Here is a 20,240-nt window from a genome sequence, read left to right as displayed (position 1 = left end):
TGTTTTTTATGCGTCCTACTAAAACGCGTAAAACTTTATATTAATTTGTTATTACATTTTGAGTGTCAACATAGTTTGTTTATAATTTTAACACATATTTTACTGTTTTCGCATTTCAGCCTTTAAACATTATGTCTTAGATATTTATAGATAGGTAGGTATACCTATAATGTACTGTTATAATAAAATATTATATTGAGATAAAATCATAGACATCACATAATAAACGTTGCACACACAAATTTAAATTACATATTATTATAATATTAATCATATTGTATCTTAATCCATCTATTTATATTTCATATAAACCTAAATATACACAAACGTGTATTCGTATATGCAATCGTAGGATCTTGAATCTTAATACCATTAAGTATTTTATTATTTTATACCTACAATGCAATTTTTAAGTGTCTACCTATCCTAATTTTAAACTAATATTACCACTACTTGTTATTATGCTGTTAAGTGCTTTACTGTAAATATTACAGGTATTGACTTATTATAAGTTAATTACAATAATTATATATAGTATGGCCTATGATAATATAATAATAATAATGTACCTACTTACTCGAGGTTTTTGTAAAAAGTTAGATGAATATAAATAAATTATAAAATACTCTTAGGGATAGAAGTTGATGAATCATCTTTGCTCAGAATCGTTATTCGTATACAATTCTTTTTCATTGAATTAAAATTTAACACTTCAATAATCCTAACGAAATATACTCTAAATACATACTATATGTACTACAGAGTAGGTAGTGCGACTATTTTTTCTTTATTATATCCAAAACTTTTCATTCCATATTATGAAATAGTTAATAACATAGTGAATGTATTCAAAAATATATTTTTTTTACAAGAGCTTTCAAAAAATCAAAACAATATTTAAAATAAATTGATTAACAAAATAAAAATCATTCATTTTCGTTTATGTATATTTGAACTTTGAATTAATAACAAACGAATGTCTTAATCTAAATTCTAAAGTTTGAATTCATTCATTCCATGGTCTATAATTTATAGACTCTTTATAATTTATTTTATATTATACATGATTTGTTTTGAAATATATTCAAAATTATGAATGAATAGTAAACAATTTTAAACAATTTTTTTTCCCAAAAAAAAAAATCAAATTCAAACTGTATAACACAGACAGCAGTCGCTTATAGTAGAAGAGCGAGCTACGGCGTTAAAAGAACCTAAAGTTTATGGCATATTGGCAATATAAAAGTTGGTGGGGGCAAGATGAACATGCGTTGGCGATGTGTTTCGGTATCACCGCCGCCCAAGATAAGTGTATTATTATGATTAGGTATTATAGTCGCATAGTGCTTGCCACCGGCGATGGTTCACTCGCTAAGATATTAACCACGTTGTGCATAAGTGTGCTGTTTATAATATTATTAATATTTTAAAAATTTCAATGTATGGTCATTTCTTTTTGTTCGTTTTACAAGTTATTCTGATCTTTATTGCACTCTATTGACCATGGATGTGATATAGCATACGACACGGCCGCCATTATGAAAGCTGACGTGAGTAGAAATATAGTTGTACATTTATTTTAATATAAATTATATAGATACTAGAATTCTGATGTGGTAAATTTATAAGTGATTAAGTATGAAAACTATACTAGTATATTTTTCCATTTATAATATTTTATTCAGTAAATAGACAAATGTACCTATTTAAAAAAAAATATTATTTTTTGTATACGATGCCTTAATAAATTCAATAAATTACATAATATTATGCGTGATTGAATTTTTACATAACATTTGCTGTATAAAAACTAAAAAAAAAATTGTAAACATGTCAATAAGAATAATGTATTTACAATTAATCTATAATAATATTATATTATTAGTGTAAGATAAAATTATATTTCCTAAGAGTTCTGATTAGTATCAACCTACCTATCTACAAGAAAGTATCACTTTATCTTGACTGATTTTAAACAACTATACCGCTAGGTATTGCTTGAGTATTATGACTTATGAGTATTACAATAAAACTATAATTTATTAATATGCATAATATTATGCTGCACTTTTTTGGTACATTCTACTATAATAATTTTAGTATAATTTCATTGGAAAAATTATAATTTTTTTAAATTTAAATTACTCTATAACCTACACAACTTACTTATCCTTTTATAATTATAAAAACATTCATGTATGTTTTCTTTAATGATAGAAAGTATATGTTAAAACCAAATGCTTTTTTATAGTGAACTCTACAGCATTATAGTTATTATTTACATATTTATTTCAATTGTTAGTTGAGTATTTAAATAAATTACATAATATGACGTCAATTTAAGTTATCAGATTAATATTTTCGAAAAAAATAGTAACAACTTTAATTATACATTAAAATACAGTTTTATAGATATCATCATGAAAATAAATTAAAAATAAATAATCATGATAATAATATATCATTTTTTATAAAATATAATTTAAAACATTTAAAATAAACTTATTGACTAATTAAAAAAAATAAGTAGTATATTAGTATATTTTAAAAATATTTTTACTATAATTCATATAAAAATTAATATTTTAAACAAATACCTATCTAATAGACTGAAAAAGTTACATTATTAATGTTGCCTCAACTAAAAATGTCTTCCAAAATATAACAGCTTTCTAAGATTGTACAAAGAAAATGCAATGAACAGATCACAGATGTTTCATGTTGTTATTGTTTACAAGTTACAACCAGCATGTATATAAGTAAGATATTCCCAATAAATACATTAAAATATAACGACTGAAATACGCAATTTATGGTGTCAATGTTTACCTTACGTTTTAAAATACATTTTAATAGTATTTTAAGATTTGTTCTTATAATATTATATTGTTTTTCAATATAAATTTACACTTTGCACCTTTTATTTTATACATAAATGCCATAAAAAATATAAAATTATAACTTCTGCAATAGGCAATCAAAAAAAGAGACGTAATAGCGACATTATTAATTTGATACAAATTATAATAAACATAGTAATATTCAAGTTCTGTAACAATTGTTTCAGTCGCAATTATTCGTAAATAATTAATATTTAAATCTGTTCAAGCATTCGTTTAGGGTTTTATCCATAAATTGTATACCTAACTAACATGTCTATAAGGTTAAAATAAATTATAGTATGTTCATTAATTAAAAATTGAGTTAGGTACGATTTTATTAGTAACCCAATATTAGTAATATTAGATAGATTATTGTATTGTGTAATATTATTCGATAGTAAAAATGATTTAGAATTTAGACACCTAATATAATATAATATTATTCAAGATTATGCGTCGTGCTATAAGAACAAAATATTTAACCCATTTATTGGAACAAACAGGATGACATTATGTTTTTAAATCAAAAATGCTAATGATTTACTATAATTATATACAAAATACGTTTAGGCTTTGAATGTTGATAGCTGTTTAGTTAAAACTTAAAACTGTTCCCAGATAATACCAAATCAATATGAAAATTTTCTTTAATTAATTTACAAGAATTTTATCAAGAATACTATTGTAGGTAATAGGCACTTCAAAATAAATATTATCTCTGCGTAAAGTAAGATCAGATCAAAGAAACGATAACTAAAACGAGATATTTATATATTATTCAATATAATATTTATATAATTAATATATATATATATATATATATATATATATTTCTAATGATGCAGTAGCGCCAAATGAGTGTGTTATTATAGCGCTGCCAAAATTAAGCAGGCCAACTTGTCTCTATATACGTGTGTATTTTATTTAGTGGTGCATGTGTGTGGTTAAATTGTAATACATATAATATTTTGATGAATTATAATATTATTAGCCATTTATTATACGTATATATATATTAGTAAACATATATTATATATGATATATTATAGGTACGTATTATATGATTTACATTATATATTCTAACTTTATTCATAAGTTATCCGTATAATCGATACGCAAGTAAATTATATACTAGGCCGATAAAAATAATAAAATACTAAAAAAATAGGGGTACAAATATATTTATGTATCTTATCGGTTTTGTCACAGTTTATATATAGGCTATATAGCCATAAGCATTACAATCACCTAAATTACGTATCTAATTTCAATATTATACAGTTCATGAGTCTAAGTATTAAACTTAATTGTTAAACTTATAATTTTTAAATACTGGGTTATTTAAATTAAAGACAATATTTTTACCGAATGGATACTCCAATGATATATATTATTCTGTAAATGGTTCTATTATAGTAACATAATGAGAAGTATAAAATACTGTACAACCGTACAACCCTCTGTGTAGTTATACATTTTGTGTTCATAGTCGTAATTTTAGACTCGCATTGTCTAAAATTTGTTAGGCAGTGCATAGCATAATTTTGCTGGATGTAGTATTTTTAAATATGGCTGAGTGATTCAATATTTTTTTAACATGAAGGTGTTAAAAACAATAAAAACACACGCACAACTACCGTACATCGTTGAGTTAGTTGCATAGGCGTAAATTTGGGAGGGGGCTTAGGGAGACTTGGCTCTCTAATTTTTTTAAGTTTTTCAACAAATTTTAGGTTATTTATTAAAGAAAATTATAAAATGTACTACGAAATTCCTCAACAGGTAAGGATTACTTTAATTTCGATAGATATGTGTTATGTGAACTTTTAAGGTTTATGTAAGAATTTTGTATTGTAAATTTGTAATACAATTAAAATTATTGAACTATACGTTAATATTTTATAACGACAACGTTATGTATACGCCGATAAATAAATAATTTTGAAGTGTTTATATATATATATATATATAATCTTATATAATAAATGTTACAATAAAATTGCAAAATTTGTATGTAGGAGCTACGGGGACAAAGCCTTCCGAGACACTATTTTATGTTTATAATTTTAGCCCCCCCCCTTCTAACAAGCCAAATTTACACCTATGAGTAATTGTAGTATGTTGATAAATTCTATATTTATTTTTTTTATTCTATATTGTGTTAGATACATATGTTTTTCCAATTGTTGGACAAATTAATTACACTAAATTAATTAATTAATTAATTAAGTTCACAAAGCTAAAAGGCATATCAGAAAGATATTAAATTCAAATTAAATATCCTTTAAATAATTGAACGTCTTATAAAGTTATAAATTCGTAAAACCTTGAATTTTCGCTATTCTCATTACTATTTTTCATTTCTCACAGTAAATTAAAGTATAAAGTATAAGAATTTGCAAGTTTTGAATGACCGAATGAAGTACCAAGTGATAATTTTATAACATCGGTTTAAAACATTTATAATGCCGCTATTACATATCTTTAACTAGTTTAACTGTAGTAAATGTTTCAAATAAAAAAAAAACTAAGTATAAGAACAAACCATATTTCCCGTGTAGGAAATATAATTTATTGTATGTAACAATAATATAGCATAAGCGCATAAAATAGAAACGTTTGGTATTGATTTAGAAAATCGTTTAAGAATAATAATTAAGATTCAATAAGACTATGGTTAGTAATTTTTGTATTATTGATTATAAATTAAAATTATTAATTATTATATTTTACCTACTAATATTGGCTAATTCATAATTTTATGATTATATTGTTCAATGATCTTAACTAAAATATAAATAATAACTTATGAGGACAATTTTTAAATGAACTGAAATGTACATTTATCTAATTAAACTGTTTTTATTTTGTGTCTTACAGTATATTAGAATACATTTGATTATCGCCACATTTATTTTCTTTGAGTCGTGGATAGCTGCTATTGACATTCGAAATCAAGATCTTAACAACTTAAATAAGTAAGTAACATTTTCCGTACTTACAGAAAATGTAATGTTTATTTAATACATGAACAATAACATTTGTAATAATAAAAAAACTATAGTATAATACAAAGAAAAAGTTCTTATTGACATTAATGTTCTAAGACATTGAATATAAATATATAATTTTTAACAATAATAATATATAAATAGTTATTACCAAAATAAAAATATTAATTTTGTTGATGCAATTCGATAGCAAGTAATAATAATATTATACTTTATTTACACGCCAAACACATAATTTATTGTATAATTTTAATACTTTAATTTAGCATAAGTACCTATATTATTATATAAAATAAACTATAAAAACTATAATTTTATTTTTAAATCATCGATTTAATTATATAAAGTTTAATAAAATATAGTTTATTGGTTATATATACATTATACACTACGTGTAGTACCTACTTATAAGTTATATTCCATAATTTAATCATTACATTAAATTTATATTGGTATACGTAATATATTCTATATTTATCGTACCTCACTAACCTACCTAACTAGTTTAATTATATATTGTTTGTGTTTCAAATTAATCAATTATTTTTACTCATCAGTCTGAGAAATATTTGTAATAATGTAATCTCAAAAATAAAAACTGACGGTCAAAATATTATGTTAATATTTTATTTCGGTTTATTTATATTTGTATACTGTTATAATATGTGTATAGTGTATAGTATAATTATATTATAATTCATATTTCATAATATAAATATAATAATGTAATACGTAATTTTACAATTGTATCTATTTTCTATAAGTTATTCATAAAATTGTAATACGCAATGACACAACATCAAAAACAAATGTCAAACACATACTAAAGCATTAACACCAAAAACGACGAACTACATTGAAAATATACAGCGTGGTTTAGAAGATACAACTTTTTTTAAAAAACACTTAGGCTGCATTCCGTGTATTTTTTAGAAACACCGACAGCAACTTTCAAACAGGTACTTATTTTATAAAATAGTTACTTTTGGCTTATGTATTGTATATTTAATTTAAAATATAATCACCGGCTACAGTTCTTTTTTATGATTAACATATTATTATATCGATATTAGCATAAGTCAGTACAAAAAATAGGATATAAATAAATCTGAAATGTCCATACTGTGGAGATATCTTTAAAAAAAATATATTTAGCACACCATTTGTATAGGTTTATCCATTTAGTTTAAAAATTCGAATAATACTCCAATCCTCACAAAATGAAAAAAGTTATATAGACAAATACTATTGAAATAAGACGTTTGATAAATATACAGCAAATAAATTAATACGTTTTTTAGATATCGATTTATAGGTACATGGTACATATATATATATATATATATATATATATATATATATAAATGTAACTTCCACGTAAACACAAACAGATGTTTATGTATCTATTTTAAGTTAGTAGAGAAATGTTATTAGTTAGTAAATATTGACTGCACTCTAATATAGATAATGTTTGGTATAAAGTATATATAGTACTTAGTACTTAGCTATACCGGTATCGGCATATAGCACATGTTTATTCATAAAACTAACAATTTTAATTTGTTGTTTTACACAGGAATACAGGATAGTATTTTATAGTATGACCTATATAGGTACACATTATACCTAAATACATAGTACCTATCAAGTATAGATATTTATTGACATTATACAGTTATGCGTAAGTTTTAGCGTATTTTAATTATGTCCCACTTTTTTTTAGTAGATATGCATCTACCAACTAGATTAAATTTTCTTTGATACCATTCTCAAATTTGAAAATTATTGTTTAATAATATCAAGCACAAAAAGGAATATTGTAAAACAACTATAGGTTCCCACAATATTGCTATACTAAAGAATCTAAAAATATACGAAATTTACGCTTTGTCAAAAGGGTTAAATAGTTCACTTTATGTGGTTATTTACATGTTACCAAATAATATTGTACTAGAACTAGATATTTAACGATATAATTTTACATCATGTCATTGCATGTCTATTTTTAGGTTAAATAATAATTCAGATGCGTAAACCAGAAAACGATTTTGGGACGCGGTGGAAGTGGCCTAAAGAGGATATCGACAAAAGCTGATACTTTTTATTGTATTGTTTTTGTAAACAACTATACTAATAAATATGTAACGAAAAAGGATTAATTCAGTCACACGTTTTGTAGTAACCTATAATATTGTATGCCTCCTAGAGATAATTTATTATTATTTTAAAAATTAAAATATTATTAAATTACTTAATTTATTTCGATGATGTTTACCTAATTTTTCTGGACCATGTCTAATCCAGACAATTTGTTTTATTTATATTTAAAGTTGTTGTTCTATTACATAGATTGATTAATAATATATTATTATAGATCAAAGACGGACGATTATGAAACCACATTGCTTCTGGACGATGACGATGACGATGACGACGATGAAGCTCCAATAAATCAGAACACGAAAACGTTTAACGTCGGCGTTATTAAGAGGTGTGTATTCATACGCAGATAGTAGTTATAACTACATAATACCTATTATGTGTATTTTAATATTTTATTTTATTTTCATAAAAACGTATTAGTCGTATTTGCATTATTAACATTACGTAACCTACATTGTAAAAAAAAAAAAATAATAATATTAGTCCATATACAATCTATATAAAGTTTTTAATATACAATCATGGATACGGCTAATTTCACAATCACATGATTGTGAAACGGACCTAAATGGGACCAAAAATTAAATCTTTGTTGGCACAGCGTGTCATATATGCGATCGAAGAAATGACAATAAAATAGAGTAAAACGGAACTTGAAATCGTGCAAAATGTACAAACTAGACTGAATTTAATTGAACAAAAAATGAACACACAATTTCTCTGTACTTAGGACCGAAACGGAATTGATATGTCGAAAAACGTTCGAATACGGCCATCAAACGTTGTCGCACTGTTACGACGACTCGCACTGCAAGCTGTACGGCGACTGTTGTCGGGACAGTAAGTTCTACGTCGAGTCAGAGCAGACCGCTGCCATCACCGGCAACGCGTACAACAATAGCCAGTACGGGTGTTACGGTACGGACGGCACGGAAGCGGTGCGAGCGCTGATGATCGGCAGGTGTCCGCGGGAGACGTCACTAGACCGCGAGATACGCAACAAGTGCGAGCGACGGGGCGACGACTTGATATCCGCCTACCCCGTGTCAAGCGTGGACACCGGCCACGCGTACAAGAACGTCTGGTGCGCTTGGTGCAACGGCGAACGTCGGCGGGTCGTCTACTGGAAACCGCTGTTCCAGTGTTCCGGAAGCGGCGGCCGGGTGGCGGCGACCGTTCGGCTGGAGAACGCGTCCGACCACACCCTGTTATACCGGGACGGCCAGTGGTACTACGCCGACTACGGAAACAGGACGTTGCTCGCGTGCAACTTCCGGATACAACCGCCGGACGACGCGACCGGCACTCCGCCGCTGCGGCCTTGCGTCAACGAGGGATCCACCCGGGTCGTGGACGGTTGTCCCGACGGTACGCCGGACGCGACGGCCCGGGCTTGCGCTTCGCACACGTACGCCCTTTTCGAGTACCGTCCGAGCGGCGGCCAGAATAGGCGCGTGTTCCGGAACGCCGACTGCGCCCGGTGCAACGGATTGACCACCGACCAGTTGACGTGCGAACCGCCGCCGCCGCCGTTGAGCAGCTCGCCGCACGGGTTTGGGTCGCTGTTCGCGGTCCACGCGGCCGGCGAACGGCGCGACCTTTGCGCCCCGGACGAGATTTACGACGTTCTCGCGGCAAAGTGCAGGAACGTGATCCGGGACGAGCTGCCGGGCGCGTGTCTGACGTTCGTGACGTTCGGCCAGGGCGAGTACGACAGACGGACCGCGGAGAACGGGACGGCGTACGTGTACGCGTACAAGAAACGCGTCCGGTACAGGACCGGAGACCGTCCGACCGTCGTGGCGGCCACGGGAGCCGGGTCTCCGCTGCAGGTGTGCACCGAGGACGCGGACGGGCTTCTCCGGCCGTACGAGCAGTCGACGTACGCGGTGTATCTGTCGTACGCGGGCGTGGCGGGATCGTGCGTGTCGGCCGTCGCGCTGGTGGCACATCTCGCGCTGTTCGGTTGCGGCGGATGTTGCGCGGGCGCCGAGCCCAAAAACCTTCCCGAAAAGAACCTGGCCAGCCTGTCGACGGGCCTGCTGGTCGGCTACGCGGGCTACCTGTCAGTGGCTCTGCGGGCCGTGCCGCCGGGCGACGGGCTGCCGTGCCTCGTGTCAGCGCTCACCACGCAGTTCGGTTTCCTGTCGGCTTTCGCGTGGATGTTCGTCATGTCGGCCGACGTGTGGATCGTGCTGCACGCGTCCACGAAGAAACTCCGCGTGGCCGGCGGCCAGCGTCGCGGCCGGTTCATCGTCTATTCGTTGTTCGCGTGGCTCGCGCCCGCCGCGCTCACCGCGCTCTCTGCCGTCGTACAGTTGCAGTTTCAGCCATCCGACTCGCTGTTCTCCGAGCTCCGGCCCAACTTCCAGTACGACTGCTGGTTCCGGAACCCCCAGTCACTGGTCGCGCTGTTCGTGCTCCCGGCCGGAACCGCGATCGCCGCCAACTACGTGTCGTTCTTCGGCGCCGTCCGGCTGATCGCCACTTCCGACGAAGGGCTCAAGACGGGCGGCAGCTGCAGCAACGCGACAGCCATGAACCGGACGCGCAGGAACCTCAAGATCTACGTGCGCCTGTCGCTGATGATGGGACTGGCGTGGGTGTTCGCGCTGATCGGCGCCGTCACCGACAGCGACGTGGCCTGGACGCTCAACACGGCGCTAAACTCGCTGCAGGGCGCTTTCATATTCATCGCGTTCGACTGTAACTGGAAAACCGTGCAGAAGTTGGTCGTGTTCCGCAAAAACCCGACCGTGTCCGAAACGCAGACAACCACGGCCAACACGCCACTCAGTGCGTCCACTTAGCGGCCGTCTGGCTAAAATTTCCCAACGGACATTGTGTACCGCTGTAGTATATTATATATATATATAGTACTGTTTAAATGTGTAGTCATATTTTCGACAGTATAATCTGCAGGTGTACCGCGATGATGATAGAATATAGATTAAACGAACACCTTTATACATTATAATATATTATGTCACAGCTTTTGAACGACAACCCGATTCCTCGAGGATATGTCTCACCGCCATTTGTTCGCATTATAATTTATCGCAATCACGGAGGTTTGAATGTCACGTTTACCTATATTTATATTCATTATTATTTCACTATAATCCCGATCCTGTATTACATTTTAAGATATAGTATGTGTACGTTTTAATTGATGTTTCCTATAATAATTAAAAAATAAAATAATATAAATGTATAAGACTATTAAATGATTTTTCAACTATATGGATAATAATTGTGCAATTTGTACCAAAAAGTAAAATTATTACTCTTATAATTATGTTTCTAATTTCATTTTTATATTAATCCAATGAATTATAAATTTTTTTTTATGTTTTATACTTTATTTTATATCCTAGAAAATCTGCTCTGACTTCACTCATACAGCGTCGTATAGGCCACTGTTATTACAATAAGAGTATATGCTGGGATGCCATATCAATTAAATATTTCCAACAGCAGACCACAGTAAATAACAATAAAATGTATTATTGTTTTAAAAGATTAAGCAACTGTCCCTTGAACGTTCTATAATATTTGTAGAAGTATAACAAACAACCTACACCGTTAAAAATACGCAAAATTAGTTTTTATTTAAAAAACACTGTCAACAGGTGGGTGTGGTCACTGACTAGTTTGATGCCAGTTTTACGATTTGATATGACTATTTAGTGTTTATAGATAAATTATTTATTAATAAATAAGTACCTACATTAATATTATTTGTTTTCGCTGTAAAATCTCTTAAATAGGTAACAATAATATTAATTTATTAATACGATTCTAACTTTTCAATAACTATAATAAACCAAATATTTAATTAATACATTTCATTAAATTGTATGAGGTATAGATATTAATTCGTAAATTTTCGTAATACAATTTTTTTTTCAGTTGAAAACATATTTTATTAGCCAATGGAATCAGCTGTAATATAATTTATATAATTATATAATGTAGCGTCGTTATTTATCCATAGCAACTCATTTATGGACAATAGACCTCTAAGAATCAATAGTCGCACTGTATAGCTAGTAGTATTCGACTTAACGAGTGTTGTATGACTCCCATTGTTTTTGCCGTAGCATCCTATTTGAAAATGTATTAAGTTATCCACAATTGGACACGTTTATCTGTGTACTTATAATACGTATATTAACCATACATAAACAATTAGTGTATATAAACCATGGAAGAGTTTGCAGACACTAAAGAAGATGAAAACAAAAAAATTGTTCACACCTATCCACTGGTGCAAGTGAGTGTACCCACGTCTGAACTTATGCTTAGTACATACGACATACCTAATGCTTACACCAGGATTTTGATTGGGAGAGGCTGATAATTGTTTATGTACATGAGATTTAACTAGTATATCTTTCATAAGTCTGGGGTATGCCGATGCCGTTGGTACGTATACAATGTTGTAGACTATTGCAATAAATTATAATTTAAAATTAAATAGTTCTTTAATTTTCCAGAAATATCTGAGGGTACTCTCATAGACTACTTTTGGCAATGCTACTTAAAATAAACAGAAATAGGGTATTCACTATATTATGTTACAAAACTTGTAATGATATTAAATTAAAATTTTCTGAAATCCCGTTTATTTTGTAATGCAATATTTGAATGACCCTGTATGTATTGGTGACAAAAATATTTGAGTATATTATATATATATATACAAATACTTAAATACTTTTATTACCATTGATTATTGAATACTTATATAAATATTAATAGTTTTAAGTTATTATATATGTTTTTTTAGGTACCAACAAAGGTATTTGATGGATATTGATAAAAATATTATTGGACATAAATTAATTTTGTTATTTTTTTTTAATAGGTGCCAAACCATAAAAAAAATAATATAATATGCTTTAAAAGTTTGAAAATCAAAAATCTACTAAACTTTCTTTTTAACAAAAATGTACACCTATATTATGAATAATTTATATTTTAAAAATAAAATAATATTATTAATTGTTAGCAGTGTGATATGTCAGAAGAAATGAAAGCTGAAACGGTTGAAGTTATAATAACAGCCTGTGAAAAATTTGGAACAGATTACTTTGTAAGATTAATAAGTTTGTTAATTTATTCATAGGAACTGGAATTTAGAATATTTTTAAGTCTAACCTTTTAAACTTGATGTCTGTACCAATATATTAGGACCATTATTAGATAATATTGTATCTACCTAAGAAAATATTATTTACATATGATAATAGATATTACTTCTACAGTGTCCTCGGGATTTCGAAATTTCAAATACCTATATAGATTCATTATTGTAAAATGGTGACTGATGGATAATCTGCAAATAAATTGTTTTTAATAATATCTATCTATCTGGCTATCTGGCTATTTATATAATTAGTTATCACCAATAAATACAATCTACATGTAACACTGAAATCCATAGAAAAAAATTGACTAAATTAGTTATTATTACTATTTATTTATTATTTTGAGACTTTGACCCAAACATAAAAAAGGATTCGTTATTAAATTTTATTTACTAGTATGCACAACTGATACTTATAAAGTATTTAATTTATAATTCTATTTTTGTTCCTGACATTAATTGATACCTAGTTATTACTAGTTTTCTTGAGTGAGTCCTAACTGGTATGATTTAGATTTGATGGCAATACAAACTATAACAAATTAAAAATAGTACCTATATTCCTACTTAAAATGTAAAAAAAAACATTTATTAATAAACAATTTTAAATCTACCGATCAAGAAAATATTTTAATCTATAAGTATTTTAGTATATGTACTTTAATAATCGCTAAATTAATTAACTTTATCGATAATAAAGCATATTGATTAAAGGTAATTTTAAGATAGGTATAACTAAATCATAATTTTTGAAAAATGTAATATAATTTTAAGGTAGTATAAAAAACATATCCTGCTGCATTACATTACTTCAACTTACTATAGATCAATCTATGTCACAACATTTTATCACTGGATAACTTTTTCTTTCAAGTCCTCAGTCAATAAGATGTACCTACTTGGTTAATTTATTTCATCTTATTTGATTAAATTTAAACGTAATTTTCTTATTGTATATTATATATATATTTACATTTATAAATTGTACAAATTTTAAATCAAAAATATATATAGATAGATTATATGTTATAGTTGAGTTTGAGAGATTGACCTCGCAAGGACTTATGCAATTCAAAAATAAGTGATCGGGTAATCACTAATCGCTTTGTCTCTATAGTAGTTACCGCTATATCATATATATTATACGATTTGTTGCTACAGTACAATGTACAGAGTTTAATTGAATAATATCGAAATAAATTGAACAAAATAAATAATAATTAAGGGGGAGAGCCCTTATCACCTTGGAGTACCTAAACTGCACCGCTGCATTAACAATATAAATAATATAATAATTACATAACTTTAACAGGCGGCAGCCAAGACTGTAAAACAAATGCTCGACAAAAAATACGGTCCACAATGGAACGCGGTGGTCGGAGAAGCGTTCGGCATACAGATAACCCACCAGACCAATACGTTGATGTACATGTTTTTCGGTGGTAATCTCGGCATTTGTGCCTGGAAAATTTGATCGCAACGTTGAGACTATGAGTTATTCTAAAAGCTATAATAATATTAATGTAATAGAATATTATTTAATTGTTATACTAATACAACTATTACAACTATAATGTCATGTACCTACTATATAAAGTATAAACTATGTATATTTTATTACTAAACATTAATTGTAATATTGGATCTGCAACAATGTCAATAACGCATCAGTATAATAAGCATCGGGTAGGTATTATAAGATTTTTTTGAAAAAAAGATTGTAAATGGTTTTAATCATCAAAAGTATTCTTCATGAATACACGTGTACAAGCTATTTAAATTTTATATCTAAGTGGACAATCTGGAGCATAGGCATGAGCAGAACATTTTTGCGGGGGGTGTAAAATACTAAAAACAGATTTAACATTTTTTTAATTTATGAAATATTTAACTCAGTACCTCAACACTAAACTAAGCTGAACTCATTGGTGGTGCAGTTGCACTCCCACCGCCGTGCGCTTCCCTATGGTTTGGAGTATAGTTTGATTGTGTAGATAATTAAAATAAATTTATAACCCAAATTCTTTTTATTTTATTCAGAAGAGCTGTGATCACAGTCAATAGAGGCTATAGACCCATAGTGTGCTATTGATTAACATGGACAATAAATAACTAGTAAAACTTTTAAAAATATTATTATCATAAACAGTTGTTATTTATATATATTGAAGATTAATTATAGGAAGTTGTACAATATTTTAAAAAAAATTACAAAATGTTTAATACAATTTTTACTTTTTAAGAAATTACAAACCATTGCATTTCTCAAAAAAGTTGTTTGTATGTATCTTAGGACTTAAATTAAATTAATTTTTTTCTTAGAAAAATTACATTCCATCTAGGGAATGAGAAAAAAATACAAAAATTTTCATTTTCAATTACAAATTAGAATAATTTACATATAAATATAAATGATTGATTTTTAATTTCGGCTCACTTTGTGATTAAAAATTAAAAATTGTTAACGTCTATTTTCCATTTGACGAGGCACTAATAAATCATGGAAATATGTTATAATAGCTCAATTTAGCTTTTTTTGCAGACTTAAAGTCTATTTTGAATATTTATTTTCAGTTAGATAAGAAATAAGAGAAATAAACACAAAAAACAAATTTACCATCAACAAATAACTGGAAATATTATATTAATACAATTAATTTATCAACATTTATCTACATTCTACAACACATCATATTGGAAATTGATAATTCAACGTATTTACTTATAAAACTTAAGTATTTAATTAATTACATTAAATTATGAAAGATTATAAAAATCACTTAATAAAACTATAGATATTGATTAGGGAGTTACACAATATTGAAAATAATAATATAAGTAGTTAAGGTCATTTAAAATTATAAAAAATAAAATCATTTTTAATAAAAATAAATACATGTATATAACGGAAAATTAACTAATTACCAAAATATTAGCTATTCAAAATGATGTGTAAATGTATAAACAACCTTACTTTTATTTAGAAAATTAAAGGTAAGTACAATTTTTGATAAACAAAATTGCAAAGGATTAGATCACTTTTAAAATTGCATTTATTATTGGGACACATTTGAATATAAAATTAATACATGATCAATGTACATCGATGTTAAAGTGCAATACTAAAATACTAAATTATATTTAACATAAGCAATGCGGCATTAGTTTTAAAAACGCATAGTACAACAATCAAAAAATATACTTTAAAAAAGGAAATTAGACTACTCATATTTTTACAAACATAATATATATATATAAATATATATATATCTGTAAATCAATATAACAATAGTATACCGATGTATTATTAAAGTAACAAAATGTATTAGTTAACAAATGTGATATAATTTTAATGAAAAACCATACACTGTTCAAAAATTAAAATTCATCAAAATTATGAATGATGAAAATTCAACCCCAATTAATATTCTTACAATTTAATGATAATTTAAACATAACTGTTATGTTTATTATAAAAAGTAACTTGAAAAAAATAAAGGCATATATTATATTGTTGTTTATTTTTTTAATGAGCATACATATAATTTTAATTATATGTATTACCGAACTATTTCATTACATACCTAACAATTTTTTTGTTTGATTATATTTTACAGCATTAACTGACTAAGTTGTTAATTATGATACAACTGATAAAAGTATTAAATCCACTGTAAAAAAATTAATTTGATAATAGTTTACCTTTGCTGCATTGCTTTTGATAATTTTTTACCGTTAATATAATTTATTATAATAATTTAAGTATATGCAATTCTGATATTAAGTGGCAATGGATTTACATACATAAAAATACATTTGTATAAAATAGTTTAATTAAAAAATAATTATTATAAAAGTGGGTAAGTTTTTATCTAATGATTTATTAATTAAACTTTGTCATTTAAAAATTTGACATTAAACGTATAATGAATAATTAATCTAGATTGATACAATAATACCTATAAAACTATTGAAGCAAATATCTTAAAAAATTATGTATAATTAGATGGATTATTTTATTTTGGCACTTAGCTAAAATCAAAAAAAAAAATATCAGTAAAACTGATAAAGTCTCTTCGTTATATTGTAGAGCATGGACAATTGGAATGTACCAGTTTTAATGAAGGTTTAGATATTTGCAAAACATCACACATTAATGGACATATTTGTGTACAAATGATCACTAAAATATCATGAAGGATTTAATTGTTTTCTGGCGCATCCCATTTTAAATGTACTTGAGGTGTTAGATTAACAATTTCCACATGTACGGCTTGGAACTTTTCTAGTTTTGGAGGAATGGGGCAGAGACGATAGTGTACTTGATCGCCAGGTAACGGAACAAATTCTCCTTCAATACTAAAAAAAAATAGCATGCTATAAGTAACAAATCAAAATAAATATTAAAACCATAACAACATGTCTTACTCTGATATATGTACGAATGTGTCTGGATCACCATTATCTGGAGTGATAAAGCCGTGTCCTTTAGATTTGCAAAAGTACTTGACCTTTCCAGATATTTGCGGATTCTTGAGAGCAAGAGCAGACCTACACGCAACAATGAAATTGAAAATTTATAGTTCATAATAAAACTCGCATAGAACCAAGACAAATGACTTGTGCTGCTCATACATAACCGTTGACATACGAAAACGCATTTCAACAGCCGAACGATCAGTGACACAACGGCCATCGTCTTTACACAATAACATCATAACTCATAGCCAATGTCATGGTAAAAAATCATAATTCTACTCACGTTGAATCAGTTCTTGTCCGTCTGGTCACTATTGGGCTCGGGGCGAGCATGCCAATTTTGGTCGGCGACAGATGACTAGCGAACTTTAGCGCTTCCTGTTCACAACCGTTGGAGAATGATTCGCTCATGGTGCTCAGGCCTCGCCGTAGTCCGTTGAAAACTGGACGCGATGTACCGGTGTTTGGTGCACGCTGACAGTCGACACCACGTCGAGACGACAAACAATATCAATGAACGATATTACTGTGTCCTGTGAGGATTGACGAAACCGTAGTGTGAAAACTGAAAATCTGAAAGCGAAAAATCTCTTATCGTCATACAAAACACGGCAACAGTAGGTAGAGCTATAAACCGTAAAGTTGTAAGACTTTTGGTAACCTGATAAACGCTTAACGCGGTGTTGAGCGTGCTCTGCGCGACGAATAATAATAATAATAATAATATTGTTGTATTAACATTATTACGTGCTATTACGATTTGCAGTATGATATTGTTATTATTTTTTATTATTGATAAGTAAAAATGAAGTCTAGCATTTCAGTAATACCAACCGTAACCGACAACGAAAGAAAATAAAAGGCCAAATTTAATAATAATGTGCTGTACTATCTATATAACCACATAATGTCATCCATACTTATCTGCTTGCCGTGAGATCGTTAAAAATGCCTATTGGTTATTGGTCTTAAAATTGCATTAATTATTATAGGCTTACTTCACCCGTAATATTTCTATTACTTAACCGAGTTATCTATATGCTTCGATATTAATTTGTTGTATTTTTACGAAAAAAAATATATACATTTTAATGCGTTTGATTTGAATTGCAAACCACAATATTATAATTTATGTAAATATACCTACCTGGCTACCTATTTAGTACTTATTGACTATTGGTTATTTGCAATGATAATATGTTAATTGTGTTTTGCGATGTGCCGGAATTGTTATATTCTAATACGCATATTCCATACGGCATGCGCACATCCCGACATCCTCGTAATTAGTATTACGTGATAATATTATAATAGTCCATATGATCATAGTATAATTAACAGTAATATTATAAATTATAATCATCAGGTATAGGTGTACCTAATCACCTTTATTTCGGTATCGATTCGAGTAGTCGGTGTGCAGTCATGTGCATCATGTACCTACTTACCTGTAATTTTCTATCTACCCATAATATATTTAACAAGTACCTACAGACTACAGTCATATATTTATTGGTGTTAGATTATTAAATATAATATTATCATTTATACATTATACACTTACGAATTATTACTTATTAGGAAGGGAGGTATGGGACGGTTTGTGGCTAAGTCCCAAATGATTTAAAACTAATATTATTTATACAAAACAAAATATAATAAGTACACCTAGATTAAATTTAATTAAGAGCCTGTCGTTTAATATGAAAATTAGCAAAAAATATGCATTAGGTATTTTTTAAACGGGCCGAATTCCAGTATCATAGTTGCACGGAGGAATCGGAGAATATCCGAATCGTATACCGCATGGCCTGTTGCTTTGTTTCGAATGGTTTGAAACATCAAAATACATAAAAAAAAATGTGTAAATAAGTTATATATAGATTGAATCCAGTTTGACATGACAATTAGCGAAAAATATACATAATTGTTCAAACGGACAGATTTTTAGCATACTATTGTATCAATATGGTAGTATACTAGTATAATATGAATATATTATGATCTATTCTTTGGATGGAATGGTCTTGCAAATGATTTAAAACTAATAAAAACTGTGAAAGTAATTATTTAAATAAATTATCTACGTTTCAATTGATTATCATTTTCCCAATTATTTTGGATCGTTCTTTAAGATTTTATTTTATTTATTTAATCATGGTATATTTTATGAAATTGTTCTGATAATTTTCAATCTTATTTAATCTAAAATATGTCATATAATATGTTATTAATTAACTTTTAGTAACAATATTATTATAACAATAAATTTTAATGTATAAAACAATAATATCTATGTGTGTTTCGTATAAAAGTAGTAATATTGTAATCGAATAATTGATTTGTTTACATTTTTAATAATAGTGCGACACCCTAATGGGCCTAAAGTAACAATATTATAGATTCACTTTCCTAATAGGAAAATATTGAAGTTGAAAATAGAAGTTTTTTACATTATAAAAAGAATTAAAAACACACACATCCTTATAAAATAAATAAGTACATAAATTCAAATTCTAAAAAACTATCATTCGTACAACCAATAGGTACATA

The 20,240-nt window shown here is 29.4% G+C and overlaps 3 protein-coding genes across 6 annotated transcripts; 2 read left to right on the top strand and 1 right to left on the bottom strand.

Moving 5' to 3' along the window:
* The first annotated feature begins 1,319 nt into the window (after positions 1-1,319).
* Positions 1,320-11,413, top strand: LOC132930298 (uncharacterized). Its single transcript, XM_060996084.1, has 4 exons — positions 1,320-1,550; positions 5,763-5,860; positions 8,268-8,384; positions 8,787-11,413. Exons 1-4 carry the CDS (start codon positions 1,539-1,541, stop codon positions 10,864-10,866), a joined length of 2,307 nt encoding a protein of 768 aa, XP_060852067.1. The 5' UTR covers positions 1,320-1,538; the 3' UTR covers positions 10,867-11,413.
* A 577-nt stretch (positions 11,414-11,990) lies between these two features.
* On the top strand, positions 11,991-14,835 carry LOC132930197 (dynein axonemal light chain 4). 3 transcript variants are annotated; one of them, XM_060995927.1, is made up of 3 exons: positions 11,991-12,332; positions 13,074-13,154; positions 14,521-14,835. In XM_060995927.1, the coding sequence occupies exons 1-3, from the start codon at positions 12,264-12,266 to the stop codon at positions 14,680-14,682; spliced, it is 312 nt and encodes a 103-aa protein (XP_060851910.1). In that variant the 5' UTR covers positions 11,991-12,263; the 3' UTR covers positions 14,683-14,835. The 3 variants fall into 3 exon arrangements, with proteins under 3 accessions (XP_060851910.1, XP_060851909.1, XP_060851911.1); XM_060995926.1 differs by having other exon boundaries at positions 11,997-12,332; positions 13,071-13,154; XM_060995928.1 differs by lacking the exon at positions 11,991-12,332 and adding an exon at positions 12,339-12,484 and having other exon boundaries at positions 13,071-13,154.
* Positions 14,836-15,820: 985 nt separating this feature from the next.
* Positions 15,821-18,490, bottom strand: LOC132930196 (cold shock domain-containing protein CG9705). 2 transcript variants are annotated; one of them, XM_060995924.1, is made up of 4 exons: positions 18,349-18,490; positions 17,971-18,260; positions 17,637-17,759; positions 15,821-17,567 (listed from the first exon to the last, which is right to left on the bottom strand). In XM_060995924.1, the coding sequence occupies exons 2-4, from the start codon at positions 18,096-18,098 to the stop codon at positions 17,411-17,413; spliced, it is 408 nt and encodes a 135-aa protein (XP_060851907.1). In that variant the 5' UTR covers positions 18,099-18,260; positions 18,349-18,490; the 3' UTR covers positions 15,821-17,410. The 2 variants fall into 2 exon arrangements, with proteins under 2 accessions (XP_060851907.1, XP_060851908.1); XM_060995925.1 differs by having other exon boundaries at positions 18,323-18,441.
* Between the last annotated feature and the right edge of the window lie 1,750 nt (positions 18,491-20,240).

The sequence above is a fragment of the Rhopalosiphum padi genome, chromosome 4, assembly GCF_020882245.1.
Source record: "Rhopalosiphum padi isolate XX-2018 chromosome 4, ASM2088224v1, whole genome shotgun sequence".
Classification (NCBI taxonomy): Eukaryota; Metazoa; Arthropoda; class Insecta; order Hemiptera; family Aphididae; genus Rhopalosiphum; species Rhopalosiphum padi.
This window is presented reverse-complemented; position numbering and strand designations above follow the sequence as displayed.